The following is a 22,550-nucleotide window of genomic DNA, read 5'->3' as shown; positions in this document are numbered from 1 at the left end:
TTCTTCCGTTACAACACACGTTGTTCGGGCGGCTCAACGGCGTCGAACATACGTCATGAAAATTTGGTTGCGACGTCCCTTTAATTTTCGCAATTAGAGACGCGTCTGGGGTGACCAAGTTGCAATTTCCAACACCACGTGTAAACACCCTGACAGAATAAAAGCGCTGATCTGTCTATTCGAGGCACATTCAATCAACTGTCACTTGCAGTCAGCATTAGAGAGAAGGTTTCTAAAAGTTTCTTAAACAAAACGTGTGAAAATTTTCAAAGACTATATCGTACCGTAAAATGTATCCCCAATCAGCTATAGGTGCTATTTTTTAAGTTGAGTTGAAGATTTAAACGGCAAATACGATATATGATGTTGGTTGAGATTTGGAGTTAATGAATTAAACTGAAATTGTCGATTTTGAAGAGATTCAGACACATGTTTTAAATATATAGGTAGATAAAAAAGCGTTCTCAAACGATACGGACCGTTGTTGTTAGTCAGTTAGATTTCCGAGGTTACAAATATACACGTGTGTATAATTTTTAAAGAAAAATAGCTAGTATTTACCATTATCGCGTTTGCTTTTCAGAAAATTCATATTTTCACTATTCAAAAACGCCGAAAAGCATTTAAGTGAGGAAACCGTATTTAAAACGCGACATAAATAAAACAAGTAAAATGCAAGTCTTTATTATATTATCAACACTGATCGCAATTGTGGCAAGCGAAGGTTACGATTTGGATGATCTGAACAACAAGAATATATTCAGCTACACAGAGTGCTGTGAGTATTATTAGTTTTTACAGTTGCGACTAAAAATTGTGTGAATTATCACTTTTTGAAAATAACCGGATTTGCCTAAGGTTTTCACACAAGCACGATGTATGGACAGTTATATTGTAGTCGAAAATAACTATATTTAAACATGGCATTTTTTGCCACTAACGCCCACCAATAGTTTACGTTTAAAGCTGTTTAAAACTTTTCTGTTTTTTCAGCACAAACAAAAAATGCTAGATATGCGAAAATATCTATATTTAGACATGGCATTTTTGTCCGAGAACGGCCAAAAAAAGCCCACCTAAAGTTTACCTTTAAAGCTGTTAAAAACGTTTCTTTTTTCCAGCACCAACGATAAATGCATAGACAGTAATATGATCGGCGAAACTTTCTATATTTAGACAGGGCTTTTTTGCCAGAGAACGTCCACAAAACGCTCACCTACAATTTACATTTAAAGCTGTTTAAAATTTTCAGATTTTTTCTTGCTAAACCGACAAGTGAAAGGACACTCACATTAATGGCGAAAATATCTATATTTAGATATGGATTTTTGCCCGAGAACGGCCACAAAACGCACAGGTCGCACACCCATAGTTTACGTTTGAGACCAACGTTTAAAATGTTTTTATATTTTTTCTCGCTCAGCCGACAAGTGCAAGGACACTCACGTGATGTGCGGCATAGCCTCGATGAAGAACCACTGTCAGCACTTCTTTCTGAGCGCGCTTCTGCAGGAAAAGTGCCCGCGAATGTGCAAGCGCTGCATCCCATGCGCAGGCCAGATGGAATGTTCCGACGGTAAGAACGGTTCAACGACCTCGGGTTAGCAGAGGTCATCGGCTTGCGATAAGGCATAGTTCATTGACCCTGGCACTGCTTAAAGCGGAGATTGGCCCAAGAGCAGAAGCTTTTACCTTATAGCAGTCGCTATCCCTAAGGAGAATTTTCGGATTTGCATTAGTCCTACTCATTTTAAATTTAACAAATTAAAAAATGTATTAAATATTCATCACTACAATGATTAACATGTAGTCAAATAAACACTTGGTTTTGGTTTTGTCAAAGATAGAAGCTCTTAATATTGTCAAACAAACCACGCTTACTAAATTACCGAATTATCCTTGGAGGGGATTTACCGACAGGTTAAGAACCACTGCTGTGAACGATTCGAAGTTTAGGAAAAATATCACATGATCCACCTAAATCAGGGACATTAAAAAAAACACAGATGTGTTTGGTTTGCGCGAAAGGCCGAATACGTTGTCGTCGTATTTAACTAATGTACTAATTCTGTTCTAAGTACGAAATTGTGTGGTAGTATCCAACAATAAAGTAACATGGCATTTTCAGCCTTAGTCTGCCGTAAAACGCAACGATTTCTACCATTAAAAGTATATTTCTCAGAAAATGATGATTAAACTTTTAACTGAAAAAGAAAAATATTGTAGAGTTAAAGCATTTTGTCCTTACAAACCTGGAAACAAACACTGGTACGTTAATTTTGCTTATTTACCAATAGTAAAGACATCATTCGGTATTCAATTTTAATGAAAATCGGGTATCGGCGTATAAATACGACGCATTGGCTATCCCTATTCTTTTTTACAACGGTAAAACTTTTAACTTGTTACCATACGCGTAATGCCACGTATGGTTTCGTAGACCTGGACAAAAACAAACCCTACTTACCGCATACATATATCATATAATTAACAAAATTCATTAAACCAGTGCTCTTCAACCTTTTTTGGGTTGGCGAACCCTTAACCGTGTTCACTTAAAAGGTAAACTGAGGTAAAAAGCGATATAAAAAATCATTATGCATAATAATATCATCATTTCAATTAAACGGGGCGGAGCTGCCGAAGTTTTACACACAGTCGGTGATAGTTCTATATGGCTTGCACACCAGTTGAAGAGCATTTCATTAAACTTTTTCTTGCAACGCAGACTGCAAGGACGACAGCAATCTTTGCTTCTCGGTGGCTCAATACTGCACCAGCGACCAGTACGGACCTGCAGTGAGGCAAAGATGCAAGCAAACATGCGGCGCTTGTCGCGCATGCGACGATGACAAGAAGCTGGCCAGGTGCGACCCCTGTGAGTACATAGGCCTACAAGTGGAGTTTTTGTGACGTAACAAATGCGCAGGGTTTTAAAAAACAACAAAGTGATTTTTGGGTTAGATTACTACACAGATTGGTTTAATTCCTTGAATTTAAAAAGCTTGCCAATTGTGGCCTCTTAAGTGACCGGGCTGCAGTTGTTTTTATAACGTAAGAATTGCGCGGGGTTAGAAAAATGAGGAAATTCAATTCGGTATTGGATGCCCGCATTTATTGGCTAAATTGCTATTGGCTAAAAACTGCTTCCCTAATGCAGCGAATTAGATTTCGAAGACTAATGTTTGTAGGACCGTTATTAGACCATTGTTATATAAATAACCCAAATGGTCTCAACAATACATTTGAGGTCCATACCAGAAAATATAGACTGACACAACAAAGAAAAGCAGAAGGCTGATAATTAAGGATGGAAAACGTATATACAACGTCCTTGGTCTACTTTTTAAATATTGTACCTGTCAGATACATCCAAACCCCTGATTTTGTTTGTGATGGCCTTCGTACTATGACACGTAATTCGTAACTGTTGGTCAAAAATCAGCTTTAAAAGGGCTAAATCACAGTTGTTGAACACACATGTTTGTGTATCTTTCACCTGGTTTTGCTTATATGCCGTAACTTATGTATTCGTACACTCTCCAATTGATCACTTATTTGCCTAAAACAAACAACAAACTAGATGGAAGTCGATAGCTACGGAGATCTAAAACGATGACGTCACAACATTTTAGGTTCTTTGTCACCCAATCGAAGGCACCTGGGGGTGCAGACCCATAAACCTCTTATACACACCTACCTGCCACTCTACGTAAAATTTGAGAATTCTACGATGTATACTTTTTCTATAAATCTTCGGACAAAAGTCGGTCTGAAACATTTAACGGCAAAAACAGGATATGTCCCGAAAATAAATTTTCGGCCCATATAATTCCAGTTTGCCACGACACGGACGCCACAAAGTGCAAGTACTGGGCCGGAAAGATGAACTACTGTTCTGGATCGGTGTACAGCAAGTGGATGCAAGATCAGTGCCCGTTGAGCTGCGGTCAGTGCAGGAAGTGCCCGCTCAGGCCCACCATCTTCACCAAGCCGAAAACCACCCGCGACCCCTACGTTGCGACCACCAAGCCTTCACGTAGTAAGTATAGGGCCTTGTTTGTGCCTTGAGGCAAAATAGGCTTCTGCGCATGCAAGTTTTAAACGCCGTTCTCGTTGGTCAGTGAGACTGGTGTTGTATGCTTTTTTACGCCACTGTCGCTGGTGGGAGCGAGGTTTGTTGGGACTTTGTCTAATGTTACAAACGCGCGATCCCATATATGTAGAAACATTTAAAACTGAGAAAGCCATCCGTGTTACATTTAAAGTGAAATATTATAAAAGTCAACTTACGCACAAAATAGGAATAATTGATTCAAAACTTATTTTTTGTCTTAAATTTTGAGACTAATGGATGACGGTTATCCAATGAAACGCATAAAGGTATTGGTTGGTTCAAAATAAAATATCACCTATACGCCTGCATAATTTTTGACAGGCGTTTTTACACTGATGTCCATAGTCTTTCCAGCACCAAAAATTAACGCAACTTTCTTCTACAGCCACCAAATACGTGCCACAGACCACCGACGGGACGTCTCAGGGTCTTTGCAGTCGCGGCAAGAAGATCGGAGTTTCGCTCTCGGCCCAATGCCTGAACGCGCACAACTACTACAGGTGTCTGCACGGCGTCGCTCCTCTCAAGTACGACTACCAGCTGCAGAGGACCGCGCAGAACTACGCCAACAAGCTGCCCACCGCCACCGAGCTTAAGGGTTCAAAACAAGGTACTTTTAGGATGAAATGCATAGATGGATAAATATGCTAATTTTGTATTACTGAAACATGCACACATACGTGTGTTAATAACTGAGATCTAGCCCTTCTGAAGTTGCCTTTGGACCAACGATTACGGCTTACGTATCATTAGTACACCGAAAGCCATTGCAGACTCGCCTGCATGGCTCAGTTGGTAGAGCGACGGTCTCGGCTTGACCGGAGGTCGTGAGTTCGAACCTCACTGCAGGCTAGTTGTTTTCCTAGCCTTCCCTGTTTGCATCATAGATCAACAGATTTGGTAGGTCTGCAATGGCTTTCGGTGTACTATTGTATTCCTGCTTATCATTTTACACAAATGAAGCTAGGTACTGAAAAATGAGCTTAAAAAACAACAGGGCTCGGTAGTAGTTTTTGCTTTCTCAAAAAGCTAAAGCCACAAAAGCAAGGAAAAGAAAAATACCTCGCGAAATTTATAGCGATTGCAGCATACATAGAAATTCGTTAAAACGTATTATGATCAAACCTAACCCACAAATAACCCCTAAACTAAAGGTTCGCATTTAGTGCAATCTGACATCGAACTTGTAGTATCGTCGTCGGCTAGAATAACTTTAGCGTTGCTATACGGCCTTACTCAATATAAACAATCATGCTAAGTTTGGCAAAAAGTCTTAGCTTAGTTTAGTGATTCCCAATTACTTTTGTCCTGTTGAGTCGATATTCAAATCTAACTCCCCTACAAATTTAGTTTGCTAAAATATCGTTTACATTAACATTCTAAGGTAATAAATTAAACCCTCGATTATAAGCTCAAGTCTACAGCCTCTATACGGGAACTTTTTTTTTCTCCGCTCATATATGGCAAATGTAGCAATAACACATGACACAGACAACCGGTAATAGATTAATATTGTGACACAAAAATTCCCCCTTAAAAATTACAAAATTCACTCCTAGTGGGGAATTCCCTCCTGGTTGGGAACTAGTCTTTACTTAAAAAACTGGCTTACTTTAAAAACGTCCACTAACCCTCCACGACCCACAGGTACAGCCGATCGTCTCTTCGGAGTTGGCGAGAACATCGCTTGGTCGTTCGAGGATTCGCGTTTTGATGTGAACGACGCCGTCACGCAGTGGTATGCCCATGGACTCTCCTACGATTACGACATACACAGCAGCAAGGCTGAAGACACAGGTAAGCACATCAAAGAGAGCAGGGGTAGCCAACACGTCGATCGCCACATTTCACCTGGTCGATCGCGTCGAATATGTGTTACATCATTACATTAGCTGTCGCACACAAGCGGAACATTAAAATGGCCAATTGTTGTCTGAACAAGCCTAATAAAGCGTTCTTTGACGTACCGTAATAAATTTAATCTCATCGATGGCATGGAATACAATTAACGCTTAAAATGTTTAATAATCATTCTTGTGACTTTTTAACTGAACCAGTCGATCGCGAGCCTCTAAAAATATTTTAGTCGATCGCAATCAAACATAAGTTGGCTACACCTGATGTATACAAAGTCTTGCTCTCAAGTGTTGGCATCGGGTTATTGGTGTGCGGTTTAGGGTGGCACAAATTTTTTGAGTGGCTAGAACGAAATTTTAAACTTGCGATTCTTTTATACCCAAAATGATTTTTGTTAAGGATCGGATCATATCCATTCGTACAAAAGGACTTCTGCCAACTGTTTGGCTTTAAATTACCTTTACCCATAGTTAAATGTAAGATGTCTTGATGGAAAACTAATCTGGTTGAACTATATAGAGATATATAGCCTATATATGTGTTTTTATGCAATTTGAAATTAGTTTTACGTGAACAAGTAGAATGAACAGATATTGGAAGTCATGGTGGTAGTGTTAAGTAGCATACGTTTTCAGTATAGGGTTAACTGAGGTGTACAGTACAATGGTTCAAACAAAGTGCCTTGCAACAAATTTCATTATATCTAGCTGACTTAACTGTAAAATTGGTATATCTGGTCAAAGCGTCTTTACTTATTTGGTTCCCTAACTGATTTTTTTTTGTCCGAAACAGACCAATTCACTCAGATGATCTGGCAAGACACCAAGACCGTCGGATGCGCTCTGAAGAAGTACAAGGACGAAACCTACATCGTGGCACATTACAGGACCGAAGGAAATCTGCCCGGCGAATTTGAGTTCAACATAAATAAGCCCGGCAAAGGTACGCAGTTGTTCGCTACTGAGTGTTACGTTTAAAAACGACAATTATTATTATCAAATTTCAACAAAAACAGGATTTTTGGCAACTGGCATGACTTAGACTTCGGTTAGTTTGCAAATTACTCGACTTGGGCTTGAGTTATTTGGCAAATGACTTGAAGGTTAAGAAACTGACAAACATAAATGCGGACTCGGGACTCGAGTAAGACAACCCGATTTCCGAGTCGAACGCGCGCATGCGCAAAATTTCCAAGCTTAGACTTTCGAAACTGATAAAAAAATGAATATTGTAAACATGGAATAGCAGGTGGTAAGATATTTGACACGCATTGTCAAGGGATGGATTATATGACACCTCTTTTACTGGATTGTTGCACATCCACCTTATTTTAGCTACGCAAATGAGTAAAGTACAGCCTAGAGTCGGAACGGGTCCCGAAACTCGACGAATTAATCGACTAAGATTACCCGGGTTTCGCACATGGCCGTATTCGGACTCGGGTTCATTTTTTCTGGCCGTATTCGGGTTACCCAGTTTGTTTTTAACCGATTTCGCAGCACCGTTTTACAACACCGACATTCGCTGGACATACCCTCTAACCGTTTCCGTGCTTTCCTTTCAGCAACTTGCGACGAATCTTGCACCGGAGGTAGATGTCGATCGAACACGCCCTTCCAGTCTAGTGACTGCCTTTGCACGAATGAGGACCAGCCGCTGTGCTACGGAACCTGTGTGGTGAAGTGCGACCGGCCGGAGGATTACTACGGTGATTGGATCGAAAGCTGCGAGGGCGCCGACTCGTGTTCATGCAGCACCGAGCAAGACTGGGCGCATGGTGTCCCTAGAGGGGCGGTGTGCCGCTAAGGCGCTGGTATGCGAATGTGGAAAGCGAAGTGGCCAGTTGTTTTTTAGGCTGAAACTCTCTGTTTAAGGTTTAAGCTAATGTATAGTTCGACTGTTCTCTAGTGTTCCTACATACGTGGACAGTTAAAAAATATATTAGATATGATTTTTTTTAAAACAGCATTTGACTGCTGCTTTAACGTAATCTAAAATCAAGTAAACTTCGTTTTTTCTCGTGTTTGGCAGTGAAAATTACATAACAAAATATAGGTGCTTTTTTAATACGCTGTCCAGCAAATGTGTTGTCCGCATTCTGGATTGTATACTATTGTGGTACCCAAATATATTTGCATGTGTGGCTTTGTTTATAATTGTGTTGTTAAGCTTCGAAATCGACCTTTTAATATATGACTAATGTGTTGTTTATTGTGAAAATGAACTTTAATGGCAATTCTGTTTGCACACTCTCGGTTTACCGCATTCCATTTTATACTTTTTTAAACATTTTGCATCAGCGTTGATTCTGTAATAATGCCACTATACGTTTGATTTGTTTTATTTATGAAAGCGAATTATTTATTTTATGTCTTTTGTGTTGTCATCAGGTGTAGTTCACCACGATGACCTGTGTTTTTGCGCTAAATAAATATTCTCAATTAAGATAAATCGTTAAGGAAAGGATGTCCACCAGTTTTAGTTCGTTTACAAGAATCTGAGATCAAATCGTATCAAATTACAATAATACAGTCAGATTATTAAATAAATCAGGTTTAAACTAGTCTATAATAGTAGGTGTGTACCAGTGTTGTAAACAGGTCATTTAGAAATTACTCAAGTCCCAGTCAAGTCATTTCAATAATAACTTAGAACCACGTCATAACTTATGCAAGAAATAACAAGTCAAGTCCTAGTTCGGTTAATCAGTTGCCCAAGTCAAGTCACAGTAAAGTCATTATGCTAGCAAATCATCTTAAATTAAAGTCGTTGACTTAACATAATAACGATAAACAGTTAACTCTCGTCGATGTACCAGCAATATCGTAACTAAAAAATACTAAGTGAACATGTATCAAGCAAATTGTTTCACTTGCGATAATTAAGATAAATGGCATACACATATTTATTAAAAACATTTAACTTCACCCCAAGTTATTTGACACAATAAATTAAGTCAAGTCGAGCCCCTTAAAAACAGTGAGTTGAGTGCACTTCGGTCAAGTCATTGATTGTGATTACAACACTGGTGTCCACTAGGAATATCCGATAATATTGAACGTGAGCCGATACCCGATATCAAGTGGAAGTATCGGTAATCGTCCGAGATACTATAATAGGGTGATATCGGCACCTATCTAATACCAAATAGAGACATTTTAGCCCTGATTAGCCCTTCAATGCAGCAATTACTTTACTCCCTTTGAAGCAAAATTCTTGAAAAAAATCAATTCAACCACTGATTGTAATTAAAATTCTTAACGCTAAAATATTTTTTGGCTAATGATCTGGAAAAAATGTAATTCAAACGATTTAATATCATCTATTTTGTTTGTTTAGCATAGTAATGACGTCATTGCTATCCGATCGCGATGTTTTTTGACTAAAGTTTAGGGTTTCGGATTTAAATTTCAGTATAGGACATCCATAGTGTGCACATTGGTATTTTTTTAACGGAAACTTATGCTTACAGTCTTACATATATGCTTTTCGCTGCTTTTCGAGTTGCCGCTATTTGAGCTGAACGTTAATTTAGCAAACACATTTGAAACAAGTTACAAAAAGCCTCAAGCAGCTCCGATGCCCAAGCCACGAGACCAGAAATCAAGGTACTTAACCTAATAACGTAACTTTAACCATATTTTTAAAGTTTTGCCCACTATAATGTGCAAGGAACGCCAGTAAAGACACTATAAGCATGATTTAGATGCCCTTTCGTAAACGCAATTTTTGGAGGCCTGTGCGTATTCAATAGATAGTTATTGCATGACAAACTTATCAGAACGACGCTATTAGCTAACGCATACAAGGGTTATTTTGTTGGATGAAATTTATTGACACAAATGTTAGTTTCAGTCATCAAAAGTGATGTGGTTAATTACGTAATCCAAGTAATCAGGTCATCCCATGGCAAGGACGACAGTAAAATATAATTTGTTTGGTTGGGAAGTTATATTAAAGAAAAAAGAATTGTAGCTAAGAAAGGCCTCGGAGTCGATTCCGGCCTAAAAAATAAAGTCAAGACCTAGAAAAAGTGTGACTCGCGCCAAATAATCCAACTCCAAAACCAAGCCAAATAAACCAAGCTATGAAGCAGGCTTTGCACTAATCGCCGTAACAAAGAGTTGATATTCAGCAATCCACCTAAAAGGGTGTTAAATAACTCATCCAACCACAATACGTTGGTGGAAAATGGTTCACCCTTTGCTATTCCACTTAACGATTTACAATATGCTGCCTTAAAAGTACTGAACTTTTTACTACTCAAACGCACATCGGAGGGACTTGAGTAGAGCCGGAGTCCGACTCCGCATCGTTCGGAGTCCGACTCCGCATCAGTCTGCAAACTAATTGCGCCAAGTTATCCCGTTGTCTACGTTTACTTACGCTACAAACACGCTGAATTATATACCCTTTCCTAGGGTTGTAAAGGGGTGAAAAGTTTCGGGAATTTTGGAAACTTTCCTGGAAACTTTCCGGGAATTTTGAAGGACCCGGGAATAGTGGGAATATTGGGAATTTTCAAATTTGGCATTTATTATGTTTAAAACATTTGTTAAATATTTTATTAACCAGAAAAAAAATTTAAAAACCCATCTTGAGCATTTCTAGACGAGAAGGAGGATTTGCTATCCGGCAGCAACTATAGTACAGGGGTCTGCAACCTTTTTCTAGTCGCGAGCCTAAACCAAACTAGGAAGTTCTCTGCGGACCGCACAATAACTTAACTAAGAATTGTGTTATTAAAATGTTAGAACAACTGCGTAAATCAGGTGGGTATCGTTTTTTGTGCACTTAAAGACGTGTTAAATTATTTTTAATGAGGCAGTAAAGTGTTGACGCAAAAAAAAAAAAAAAAGCGTTTGTTAGGTGTAAAATTCGAGTCCAAAGTCGTCATCCATACTACTAATGAAAAGTGTAATACAACTACTTTGAAAAAACGCGATAACTTTATTGATTAGTCTAATTCAATATTTGCTAAGTTTTTATAAGTCCGGGCCTGGCGAGCCAAGTGAGCACGGTTTTTTTGGTATACCGGTATTTCTTTTAAATTTCTTTTCAGTTTTTATTATGCTGCCGAAAATAATAAAATGTTTAAAAAAAGACAAAAAAATACGTTTTCCGTTTGTCCGTGACGCACTTGTCAGCTTTCCATGTCGCAACGGTAAAGAAGCTTTAATCTTTTGGAAGACATTTACAAAACGTAAACAAACCGGATGTATGAAGATCAGCGCGTAGCGGGAAATTTTTTCGAACTTACGTAGTTAAAATAATCAAAAAGTATGTGAAATGGACTCGTGTCTATTTTGTCCAATAGGCGGCGGGCCGGATGAATTACTTTGACGGGCCGTAGGTTGCCGACCCCTGAACTAGTACAACGACTTTGTAACTCACAAAACAACTAATGTTAAAGATTTAGCTACTGTATAAGTTGGTGATATTTTGGCCCAGACAGGTAAGTGTTGTTTTCACAGTATAAGGCCATTATTTTCCTGTTTCAATATTAAACTAAGATTGTTTTAAAAGTTTCCGAAAATTTCCCAAAATTCCCGTTAATTCCCAGAATTTCCATCGAAAGTTTCCGCTCTGAAAATTCCCGGGAATTTTGCAACCCTTCCCTTTCCTCAGACCCCCTTAGCCCTCACCAAAAAGTAAACAGAATGAGCTATTTATCCCTTGATCGAGTTTTGAATTCTCTAAGTTTTCGTTAAAAACACACTACAGAAACTATGTATATATATTTTTTTTTAATATAACAGACTCAAAATGTATAAGGAACCCTAACAAATAGATAAAAAAACGTAAAATTAACAGCGGGTAAAGTCGTTAAGAAAATGGCGACTTTCTCCTTTAAACGTGAAATGACGCAATAGCCCACGTTCAAAATTACTAGAATTATCACGAACACGAACATAATATACAATTCGCCTCGGAAAACCAGCAATTACCGTACGGCAGGCACGTTTAATCGACGACATAATTACAAGGTTTACAATGATTTGAAGTGACGGCCATTGTTTGGGGTCGAGTGGGAGTTGACAGAATTGAATTACTCTAAGACACCTGGTTATTCACAGGAAAAGCTTTCTTCGAGAAACTTCAATCAAACAGAACAGTCCGAATAGTTTGCATCGTTATTATTGTAATACACAAACGGGCGGTATGATGCAGGTTTTGTTAGTTTTGGCTTTTGTTACAAATGCTTTGTGTTTGAAAGTTCTCAAACTTGATAAGGACGTTTCCGAAGATACAAGTCAACGTAGTTTTGATTCCAAACACGAAGGTACGTTGTAATGCATTGTGTTTTTATGTATATATCTTATATTTGTAGTCATTATATGAGCGGATGCTAAATTGTTCTATTGGACATCACAAAGCCATTTTTTCACCCAATATAGGCCTATAAGCGTGTTACACTGAAGACAAACTGATTTCGATAAATGGTCAATGGTCATGCTAACAATGCAAAAAGTCAAGATTTCATGCATCAAATACTAGAATTCGTGTTTCAAATAATGTTTAAAAAACCACCTTTTAAAGATATGCCTTTCATTAATTTTTAAAGCTGTGCTTGGGGTGACTTGTATGTTCCATCAGTGACAATTGTTTAAACTTTTTGGTTTAATTCTAGGGATGTCTGGTTTCGGTATTTCGTAGCCTACACCGAAGCCCCAAGTCCAGGGCAAAAATACTATCGTCTGATCCAATATCAATTGATGTCAATACTGCGACAAAATAGGAAATGCAATAAAATCAAAAGTTAACACTGTAATTTTAATGCAGCGAACAGATTGCTGGAAGTACGTTCGTCTAGCAAGACGGGTTGAAAAGTGTTGAAATTACATCGTTGAGTCATTTAAACCAAAGGAAACGTAATTTGGTGCATTTGGGTCCCGAAAGTCCGGAAAGGTAAACGTTACGTAAACACACTACGGGTTGACGTGCAGGGGTTTTATGTAACACCATTCTACCACAACGCCTCATTATTGCTACACAACCACCGCGATGGTACAAGCAAAATAGATTTGACAAAAAACGATAAAAATTTAGCGAATATATAGATAGAAAAAAGGGAAAACTTTTTGGACGACGTTTTGGTTATCATCAACGGATCTTTGTTTTAGGCTGTGTGAGAGATAGAGCTGGCGAAGTGACGGTCGCACAGCAATGTCTGGGCGCCCACAATTACTTCAGATGCCTACACGACACGCCGCCCCTCAAGTACGACATGGAGTTACAACGCTCGGCTGTTCGATACGCGATTAAGCTGGGAGGCTCTGGCGTACCTGGAGACCTTTCTATGAAGCATTCTGTTCGAGGTAAGAAAATGCAAACGTTCTGGAGTTGAGAAATTCATATTCGGGTGATTGGGTGTATGTGTGCAAATTCCGGGTAATATTTTCGCAGTGTTACGTTTAAGTTTGTATTAGTTACACCGCGGACTACATGAAGACGTGAAATTGATACAACCAATGATCCATTCTCAAACTTTTCATGGCGATTTTTACTAACTCATGTGCATTTCACTTAAAAATTATGAACTAGGATAATTTGGTCACCGAAAAGTTTAATCATGCTTGTTAGATATTTCTGCAAAGAAGAACGGGCCAGAAACTTAAATCATATTGTAAAGTTATTGAAAATTTTTATATATTATTGAATTTGCTCTGCTTTAGCAAGTCTCTAACATTACTAGGAACTATTTCAAAATATTAATTTTATACTTTTTCTAGGAGTTGATCGAGGTCATAACGTTGGGGAGAATCTTGCATGGAGATATGAACCAGACAACAAATACAACACAAGTCAAGCCATAGCAGACTGGTACTCTGAGGTCATGCAGTACGATTTTGACAAACCTGGTCATTCTTCTACTACAGGTCAGTAATGACTAATGTTTATGACAAAAAACCTACCTTAGAAAAATGCCTGATATAGTGATATGGTTAAAAGCTAAATGACAATATATTCAAAAAAATCTGTTAAGACTCATCAACATTTTTTTTCTAATTTGATTTTCATGTAGCTGTTTAAAAGTAAATCATAAGCACTTTAAAGAATATTTTTACTTTCTGAAATGATTGACACGCTTATGCTGTCAAACAAATAGTATATATATGTCTATATGCAAGCTTTTTCTGGATACCCACAGATAGTTATTTTACCACATTATTGTTAGATAACAGCAAAAACTCACTCAGTGAACACAATATGATTTCAGGACATTTCACACAGCTTGTTTGGAAAGAAACGGTCAGTGTTGGATGTGCAACGGCAAAAGTTGGAGATGAATTGTATGTCATAGCTCACTATAAAGTGAAAGGAAACAAATTAAAGGGCTTTGCTGACAATGTTCCCAGACTAAATCCAGGTAACAAACTGTTAGCAGAAGCTAAGACAGCATTTGTGCATCAATTTAAAAGAGCATTGTTAAATTTGCTCCTTGGTTGTATACTTGAATTGCTCACATTATAAATATAACTAATAAATTGCAGTTCAAACCTTCTAATTTTACCACTGATTAAAGAGTATCACATACAAAAACTAGATTTCTCAGTTTTAACCATTATGACATAGAAATAAAATTATAAATTAAAAAAAATAATAATAAAATATATATATAAAGTGCTAATAAGGAATTACAGTATTACATTTTGTGATTGGTAATGTAAGGTATTTGTTTTTTATGTCAAATCATGATGGTGCTTTTTGTTTCATTTTTCTAAAAGCAAAATGCTGCAAGGCCTACTATAATGTCATTGCAGAAATAGCATTTAAGTGTAATTGCAACTTAGTTAAATGACTTATCGACCAATCCAAAGTCTATTATGCTAACCTTATACACATTCTTACTTTTCCAGCTGTGTGCCAAGCCAGGTGCAAATTGGGGTCATGTCAAGGTCATGACGGCCCTTCCTCATTCTGCCAGTGCCGAAACAGAAAAAGTCAAGTTCAGCCGCAGTGCACTGGGTCTTGTGTTGCCTACTGTCCTAAGCCGAATGGATTCGTTGGCTATTGGCATGAGAGATGTGAGGGAAGAAGATATTGCACTTGTTCTTCTGTGAAAATTGTTAACAGGGAAAATGTAATTTGGCCTGGGGCACAATGCATTTAACTTAAAAGCTTTATTGTTTTATTTATTTAATAATTGTGCTTATTTATTGGAGGCATGCATGATGTTGAATGCTTATTTACTTTGTTTTCCGTCAGATTGTTGTACTCTTGCTATATATATTGAGCAAATATTTTATCAGTCTTGCACTTGTTTTATATCTCTTACGTATATTTTCTTTATATTTATTAAATAGGTTTCTTACTATGATTAATAAATTTCAGTATTTTCCTATTATATTGTTTTATTTTCCTTTTATGTCAATACTTGTGTGCCAAGCAATAAATATACTCAAAAAAATATTGTCTTAGTTCTATTTTTCAGCTGTAAACAGTCCCATTCTAGTCCATTTTGCCAAATATTTTGGAGACACAGTTCACAAATTTTGTCAGTGAAGTCAAATGTTTTTGGGTAGTAGCCTTCATATCTAATTAAGCGTTTTTAGCATATAAAAAAGGCAGATATGGCCTAAAATTATCTATGCGATCAGGACAGTCTGTATTTCATGACACCTTTCGCTGCTCAGGTCTTGGGTGTTTAGCGGATTTTTTTTTAGGTAAGCAGGTGTGCAATTAGGGTTTTATTTACAGTTCTGAATCCTGCAGCTTAACGATTTGGTAATTTAAAAAAAAGTGAACTTAACACAGAATGCAAACTGGCAATAAAGTAAACTATAGGCTAGAGCAGTGATTCTAAACCTTTATGGCTTAATGCACCCCTTAAAAATAATGAATGGTTGTTCGGCAGCCTGACTGGAATTTTCGTTAAGGATTTTACTGAAATGTCACTATAAATGGAACTGGAACAACACAATCAACTTAAAACATGTAGGAAAATGTCATTTAAATGGTCTAATCGTACACAAATAGTTGTAACGAGAAGCATACCAATTGAGCAAAAATCATATTCTTAAAAATTCTTAAAAACTTATCGGCACCTTTGAGCATTAGAAATGGCACAGTGGGCACCCCGGTTGAGAACCACTGGGCTACAGGATCAGTAGAAACAAAAAATATTTGTTCATTGCTAAAGTTTAGCAATGCATATATTAAACAAGGTCGCTCCTTCACTTCTGTACATATAGAAAGTTATGCAAAAAAAAACAAAACAAAAAATAACACATACCACAACGCACATTGTTTGGGTTAGGGTGTGGGTTGCGCAAGTGTCAGAAGCAGAACATATGTTTCACCAAATTTTGTTGCGTGCACATTACGCAAAAAAGCGGCTGCCATTTCTGTCACGTGTAAAACTGTAAATGATAATAAATAGGGTATTTCCCTATGTCCTCAGTTAATTTCCGTATAACGTTTTAATTTAAGTAAAACTAAAAATAAATGTATAAAAAAACTAAAACGTAAAAAATCTGTTGAGATTAAAAAAAACAGAAATGATTTAAATTTAAAGGTATTTAAAAATGTCAAGTATTGTGAAGAATGTTCTTTGGTCTGTTTTAGGTTTTGTTTTTATGAGGACATTTACATGTTTTCTTTTTTTTTAACTTTTAATTTGTTAAGTGTTTTTTTTAATTGCCTATTAGATATAGTTTATGGATCTATCAAAAGACATTGATAATCTCTTTGATCCATCCCGGGCTTGGTTGCCTGCGGTTCGTATCTACAGACCTTTGGAGTGTCGAATTGGGGACCTCAACAAATCTTAGTTTGCTGCAAAAGATTAACTAATTTGCATGACAATTAGGTGACATTTCCGTGGAACTAAAAAATGATCCAAATTCTCCTTTGAGCTAGTTAGCGTAACGAAAAATCGCTGACATGTTGCAATTGCACTATTTTAATATATTTAACTGCATTGATCCAAACCTTAAAAAAGTTTGTAGTTTTGTTTGCGCATTTTACACAAAAAAAAAACATTTGCATATGCGCCATTTTTTCTTCTTTATACCGTACATTATTTTCTATGTTGTTTTTTGATAATATTGCATAGTTTTTTATAATATTGCTAAATATATTTAAAAGGCCTAAACAAATGTAAGGCTCTCTGTAAAAATTTAAGTAAATTAAAAAAATAAATACTGAATTAATATCTCGGATTTTAAGCAATAGCCTGCAAAACTATACCTAGAATTTTGGTGTCAATAAGAATGATTATCGCTGACTTAATTGACATTTCCCAAGCGAATCCCTGTATCACATTGTTCACTATAAGGATTGCTCAATTTTATTACCTTAAACAACCAAATTTGGGTGATTTAGATCTCGAAAACCACCGCTTGACATTTTCATGTTACTTTGCATAAATGCCCAAACACTGACATGTAAGGTTTGGTAATACCAAATGACACGACCCAAGACCTCAAGACACCAGTAAGTTGTAAATGTAGACCTACGCAACTACGTCAAACGAAAAGAAAGTCGTCTAATTATCTCTTGTCGCACAGGAGAATTTCCCTGTATTGAACAGAACTTGTGTTAGCGCACGTTAGTGTTACATCACCGCAATAGGTAACCATAACACTGACACTTACATAACACACCAAACTCACGATAAATTATACGGACTTTTTCAAACAAAACCTGTGGACAATAGACACTTAGAGCCTACGCAAAACATTGCTCTTTTGCGCAGATATAAGTCTTGCAAATCGTCGCATTTGTTTTGGGATTAAGGCGAATTACACGACTCTTCGCCTTTGTAATTACAGCGTTGGCCCTGGTAGGAGGTGGTTTTACTTTGATAAGACTCTCGAGTTAAACGGCGAATGTAGGCGTTAATTGCTAGACGTAATTCTTCACGCAAAACCCAGCCTCACGACGCTCGGTGAAATGTTTGTTTGTTTTCAAGTGAAGTAGCCTCAACTCTGAAAATAAAGAACAAAAAAGAAGGCTAGTTGCTTGCCTTGAGAAATTATATAAAAGCATGCCCCTTTTCCGATCGACATCACAATCAGCCAGACCATTTCAGCAGTTAAATCACTTACATCTCAGTTTAGCAAAGAAACCAAGGTGTAGCGCACCACAAAAAGTAAAAACTATTTTTACGAAAATGAAGGCCATCATTGTGTGTCTGATGGTCAGCTTCTGCTGGATAGAAACAGCGTTTTCACAATGTGGTAAGTTTAAGTTCTGTTATTAATAATCGTCTTTATAATCGTTGTTTTACTTTGTAATTGCTTACTGGATACTTAATAATCGTTGTTTTACTTTGTAATTGCTTACTGGATACTTAATAATCGTTGTTTTACAAATATACAGCTATAAATGCATATGAAGAAAAAATCGAGAAAAATAGACATGTCCTCTTTGTTAAGCAAACGTTATAACAATGGAAAAAAAATCCTTATATCTGCTTTACTTAATGAAATACTTTTGCTAGCAAGGGTCAATTTTACCGACGTCACTATATGAACAGAGTTACTGTTGCCACCTAAATCTCTTCTATATATTCAGTCTATTTCTAAAGCAACGCCTTTATTAGGTTCTTTATAGCCTATTTATTTAATCCGCAGCTTGTCGGGACCTCGAAAAGAACTGCGACACGGACACGGTAAAAAGATATTGTAAAAGTCCACTGATAGGATCTTACGTGCGAGGTAAATGCCCGCTGTCATGTGGAGTCTGCAAAGCCTGCCCGGTGATCCAGCCACGATCGTGCACTCCAGGTAAGCGAAGAGATAATTTTGAAGTTTTGTTTTGTTTTGTTCGGGATCTTATAAGGTTTAGAAAATTTTAACAAATGTTGTGAATGGTAGTGCAACTATTTCCTCTAAAGGTATGCAAAATTAACTAAACTTGCGCTACAAGGTACAGTACCTATCCATTTTAAAAGATTGTTTAGTCTACATTATAAAAAATAGTAACAATTTTAGAGACTTGTTCTGTCCCTCAACGCATCTCAAAAACACTGTGTTTAAAGTATTGCAGCTTTTAAAGCACATCGTTTACATTTTACACGATTGCTTAAACTATTTTAGAGATTATTTTTCTGTCCCTCAAAACACCGTGTTTTTTGGCAGATTTTTTTTCGCTTGGTATTTTTTTAATTTTTTACGATATCTACGAAAACAACTTTTTTGTATAGTGACATCGCAACTATGAGGTTTTTGCCGTCAATTTAGTTTGATTTAAGGCAATACCTCTGTTTTTTATATTTTAAGTGCTACTGAAACGTTCTGTGGTTTACACATACGTTAGTGGTCAAAAGCGGCTCTAAAATATGTTTTCCTTGGTTCATTTTTTAACGAAGAAATACTTGAGTATACTCGTTGTCTAAAATAAATGCTTACTGCAATTCATTTCCAATGTAACCTATAGGATATCTTTTAATGTTATAAATACGTTCTTTTTTGTCCTGCAGACAACGACCCTTGTCGGGATTTCTCGGAAAAGTGCAGCATTTTGGCGCCCACCCAATGTAACTCGCCTGTTGAGTACATCAGAACGGTCGTAAAGCGAGAATGCCCCAAGTCATGCGCCCTATGCAAGTCGTGCGAAATATCCTTCGAGGGCAAAGTGCCTTGCAGACAAGGTAAGGGAGCGACTGAGCCTGTGTTGTTTGATTTTTGCCTTCCTGGTTAGCATTGTTATTTCGCTTGTTTTTAAACATAACAACAGAGTAAGCGATTAAAAAATAATTGTATTTAGGAAAGTGACGCAAACTGAGTGATCACACTGAAAGGCTAAGACAGCATTTATTTCCTCCCCTGTTAGCATCTTGTTTGCGCTAGACCAACGCTGCAAACGATTGAAAAAGTATTGTATTTTAAAATTTACGAAAAATTGAAAATAACTCCATTGAAACCTATTTCAAATGACGTACACCGCAATTGTGTTTGGGTGTAAAACGTTAGAATTCAGTTGCGATTTCGAATATGTTTATTCTATTCAAATCAAGACCGAAAATCTTAGATATGCAAAGACACAGCCAAAGTAAACTAAGTTTCTAAGCATTCCTACTACGAGGGTGTTTTGCCAATTAGCATACAATTTGCTTCACTTATTTTTGCTATAGGCCTACTACTGCACTATTAGCGGCGGTTTCGGCCTTTTGAAACGCATTAATAATCCATTGTCAATTTAAAGGCTGCAGAGATAAAGAGGTCCAATGCTTCTACTGGGCCAAAGAAGGCCATTGCAACTCGCTGCTGAACGGCAACTGGATGAAGCGTACATGCCCGGAAAGCTGCAGTGTGTGCCGCGAATGCACTCCTGACGGTAAAACGATTCGCCCACCGCCCAGCTTTTTCAGCACCAGGAGACCAGCCGCAACCACCAGGCAACCAGTTCAAACCACCAGGCAACCAGTTCAAACCACCAGGCGACCAGTTCGAACCACCAGTAGACCAGTTCGAAACACCAGGAGACCAGTTCGAACCACAGATAGGCCAAGAGTAACCACTGAAGAACCAATTATGACCGAAAAGCCGACCAAAGAACCGTACGTGCCGACCAGAGGCGAAGAGGAGGTTATTATTTTCGTGGAGGAATCGACCACAACCCCACCAACTTCTGTAACAACTGAAAAAATGGCAACGACCACCGACGAGCAAGTTGTTATAATCGAGGACGAGACTATGCCGATCGAGCCTCGTCCGCACGTGATCCCCACCACAACAAATCCTCCCCCTCCCGTGGATTTCGGCATCCCAGAAGGTCGGTAAACAAAGTTACTATGCAGATGCTTAGCTTAAGAGCTCTTTTAGACTTATCTTTTAACGTCATAATAAGCTATTTTTGTTAAATACGTCCTAAACATCCTCACTTTATCATAGAAATTAAAGTCTTTGCTTGGTTAGCGTGCTTAACAAGTTCCGGCGCTTTTTCTACAAAAACAATGTTTTTGAAGCAACTAAAACTGCATTATTGGTATTCCTACTACTTTCACCTGATTCAAATGTAATCAGGAATTCAGCGAGTCCACAAAGCTAACAGCGGGTCATTGGATTTTTCCCCACCAACGAATTTTGGCAATGCAAACACAATCTGGCTTTATACACGCCTTTTCGTTGACGAGTACTGATTTTTAACTGCTGAAAACACAAATGTATGCGAATATGCTGTTGCTGCCACGCATTGTTTCAAATGTACGATATTGCTCTTCCGGCAAAACGTTTTCAAAGTGCCAAAGTTTCGATTACCTATTCGGGCAATCTTCATTAGGGCAATATAACTGCAATGAAAGGCGAAAACATATATTATACGGAAGAACAATGTTGTAAATTGTGACAAATGAATACGTATACGACAACGTGTTAACCAACAACCTGCATTTCACAGCCACAATCGAATGCGAGCGCGGACAGACGAGCGCCACTTCGCTTGCCAACATCTGCCTGAACGCGCACAACTACTACAGGTGCCTTCACAACTCGGCGCCCCTCGAGTACGACCTGAGGCTTCAGGCCAGCGCCGTAAAGTACGCACGAAAACTGGCGGCAAGCGGGATTCTGGAACCTTCCACTGTCGGTATGTTAGCAAATAGTAATAGAGTTTAAACTACTGGTTCTAAAGGGTTTTACCTGCTGGCCTTCTTTTGTTTGGTGGGAGAGTGGACGAATATTAAAAAAGTCCTATATATAGTCTTGCCTTTTATATGAGAAAATATTAGTATACATTTACAGTATTTGAGGCAATTGTGCATCAGTAAGTTTTGATTGTTTGTATCCAGCGACTAGATTCGTTACACTTAACAACAGTATAGGTTTAAATATTATTTTTAACTGTTAAAATACAGTGTTTGCTAAACCCCATTTCAAACACACTAACGCCTAATTTAATTTCTTGTCTTTTATGAAAAAATCTTGAGAAAAGCTATATAGTACAGTTGTTTTGCACTCACTGTCGTGTTGTACACCTATAAGACATATCATAAATAAAGCAATACTTTATTACAATTTCGAAACCATAAACTTCCAACCCTCTTGTAATCGACAGCAGCCCAAAGAAAATAAGTGGTGCATAACACACTACCACCAAATAAGATAAAATGGAAGTAAAAAAACAAACAAGCACACGAATCACAAATGTTACACTTTATGGCCATGTTTTGCAGGAGTGGACCGCAGCGCTTCGGTGGGTGAAAATATCGCAATGGGCTCGACCATGTCTATGCCTTACACAGTGAATGAGGCGGTTGCCGGTTGGTACGCTGAGAGTTTGATGCACGATTACGGAATAGAAGAAGCCATCCCAGGATCGGGTAAGAGTTCATTTAAAAAAACAGTGCTCCTTTGATGCCGAAAAGCAAATGATCCTGAAAGTTTTGCTTGTATTGCTTGATTGGCCTTTGCCTTAAGGCTTAGAAGTCGCTTAAAATAAGAGTCTAACTTTTTTGCGAGTCCGACTCCGACTCTACTGCCTGTACTTCCCTCATTTACGGAACTAAATAAGGTGGATATTCAGCAATCTACTCATAGGTGTGTCATATAATTCATCACCCCACAATATTTGGTTATTTAACCGTATGCTATTGCGCCTTCACAGTTCACAGCTTTGCGAAATTTTG

At 37.8% G+C, this 22,550-nt stretch overlaps 2 protein-coding genes and 1 non-coding gene across 3 annotated transcripts; all 3 read left to right on the top strand.

Moving 5' to 3' along the window:
- The first annotated feature begins 672 nt into the window (after positions 1 to 672).
- Positions 673 to 7,780, top strand: LOC146145647 (ectin-like). Its single transcript, XM_083390639.1, has 8 exons — positions 673 to 778; positions 1,424 to 1,576; positions 2,729 to 2,878; positions 3,839 to 4,042; positions 4,503 to 4,727; positions 5,765 to 5,914; positions 6,767 to 6,916; positions 7,539 to 7,780. The coding sequence occupies exons 1-8, from the start codon at positions 673 to 675 to the stop codon at positions 7,778 to 7,780; spliced, it is 1,380 nt and encodes a 459-aa protein (XP_083246765.1).
- Trnap-cgg (transfer RNA proline (anticodon CGG)) lies at positions 4,895 to 4,969 on the top strand. Its single transcript has one exon. It is a non-coding gene; the product is annotated as a tRNA-Pro (tRNA).
- Positions 7,781 to 12,607: 4,827 nt separating the features above from the next.
- LOC146145646 (Golgi-associated plant pathogenesis-related protein 1-like) lies at positions 12,608 to 15,089 on the top strand. Its single transcript, XM_083390637.1, has 5 exons — positions 12,608 to 12,620; positions 13,099 to 13,293; positions 13,708 to 13,854; positions 14,196 to 14,345; positions 14,836 to 15,089. Exons 1-5 carry the CDS (start codon positions 12,608 to 12,610, stop codon positions 15,087 to 15,089), a joined length of 759 nt encoding a protein of 252 aa, XP_083246763.1.
- Positions 15,090 to 22,550: the final 7,461 nt, after the last annotated feature.

Source organism: Ascidiella aspersa, chromosome 5 (genome assembly GCF_963924565.1).
Source record: "Ascidiella aspersa chromosome 5, kaAscAspe10.2, whole genome shotgun sequence".
NCBI classification, from domain to species: Eukaryota; Metazoa; Chordata; class Ascidiacea; order Phlebobranchia; family Ascidiidae; genus Ascidiella; species Ascidiella aspersa.
Note: the sequence above shows the minus strand (reverse complement) of the source record. Positions and strands in the feature narration are given on the sequence as shown.

What these genes read in the sequence shown, in the direction of transcription:
- LOC146145647 (XM_083390639.1), top strand. Translation starts at nt 673, where the DNA reads ATGCAAGTCTTTATTATATTATCAACACTGATCGCAATTGTGGCAAGC. An exon ending in GCTTAAGGGTTCAAAACAAG is followed by an intron (nt 4,728 to 5,764) that starts GTACTTTTAGGA and finishes CACGACCCACAG; the next exon opens with GTACAGCCGATCGTCTCTTC. An exon ending in CAGCAAGGCTGAAGACACAG is followed by an intron (nt 5,915 to 6,766) that starts GTAAGCACATCA and finishes TGTCCGAAACAG; the next exon opens with ACCAATTCACTCAGATGATC.
- LOC146145646 (XM_083390637.1), top strand. An exon ending in TATGAAGCATTCTGTTCGAG is followed by an intron (nt 13,294 to 13,707) that starts GTAAGAAAATGC and finishes TACTTTTTCTAG; the next exon opens with GAGTTGATCGAGGTCATAAC. An exon ending in TGGTCATTCTTCTACTACAG is followed by an intron (nt 13,855 to 14,195) that starts GTCAGTAATGAC and finishes ATATGATTTCAG; the next exon opens with GACATTTCACACAGCTTGTT.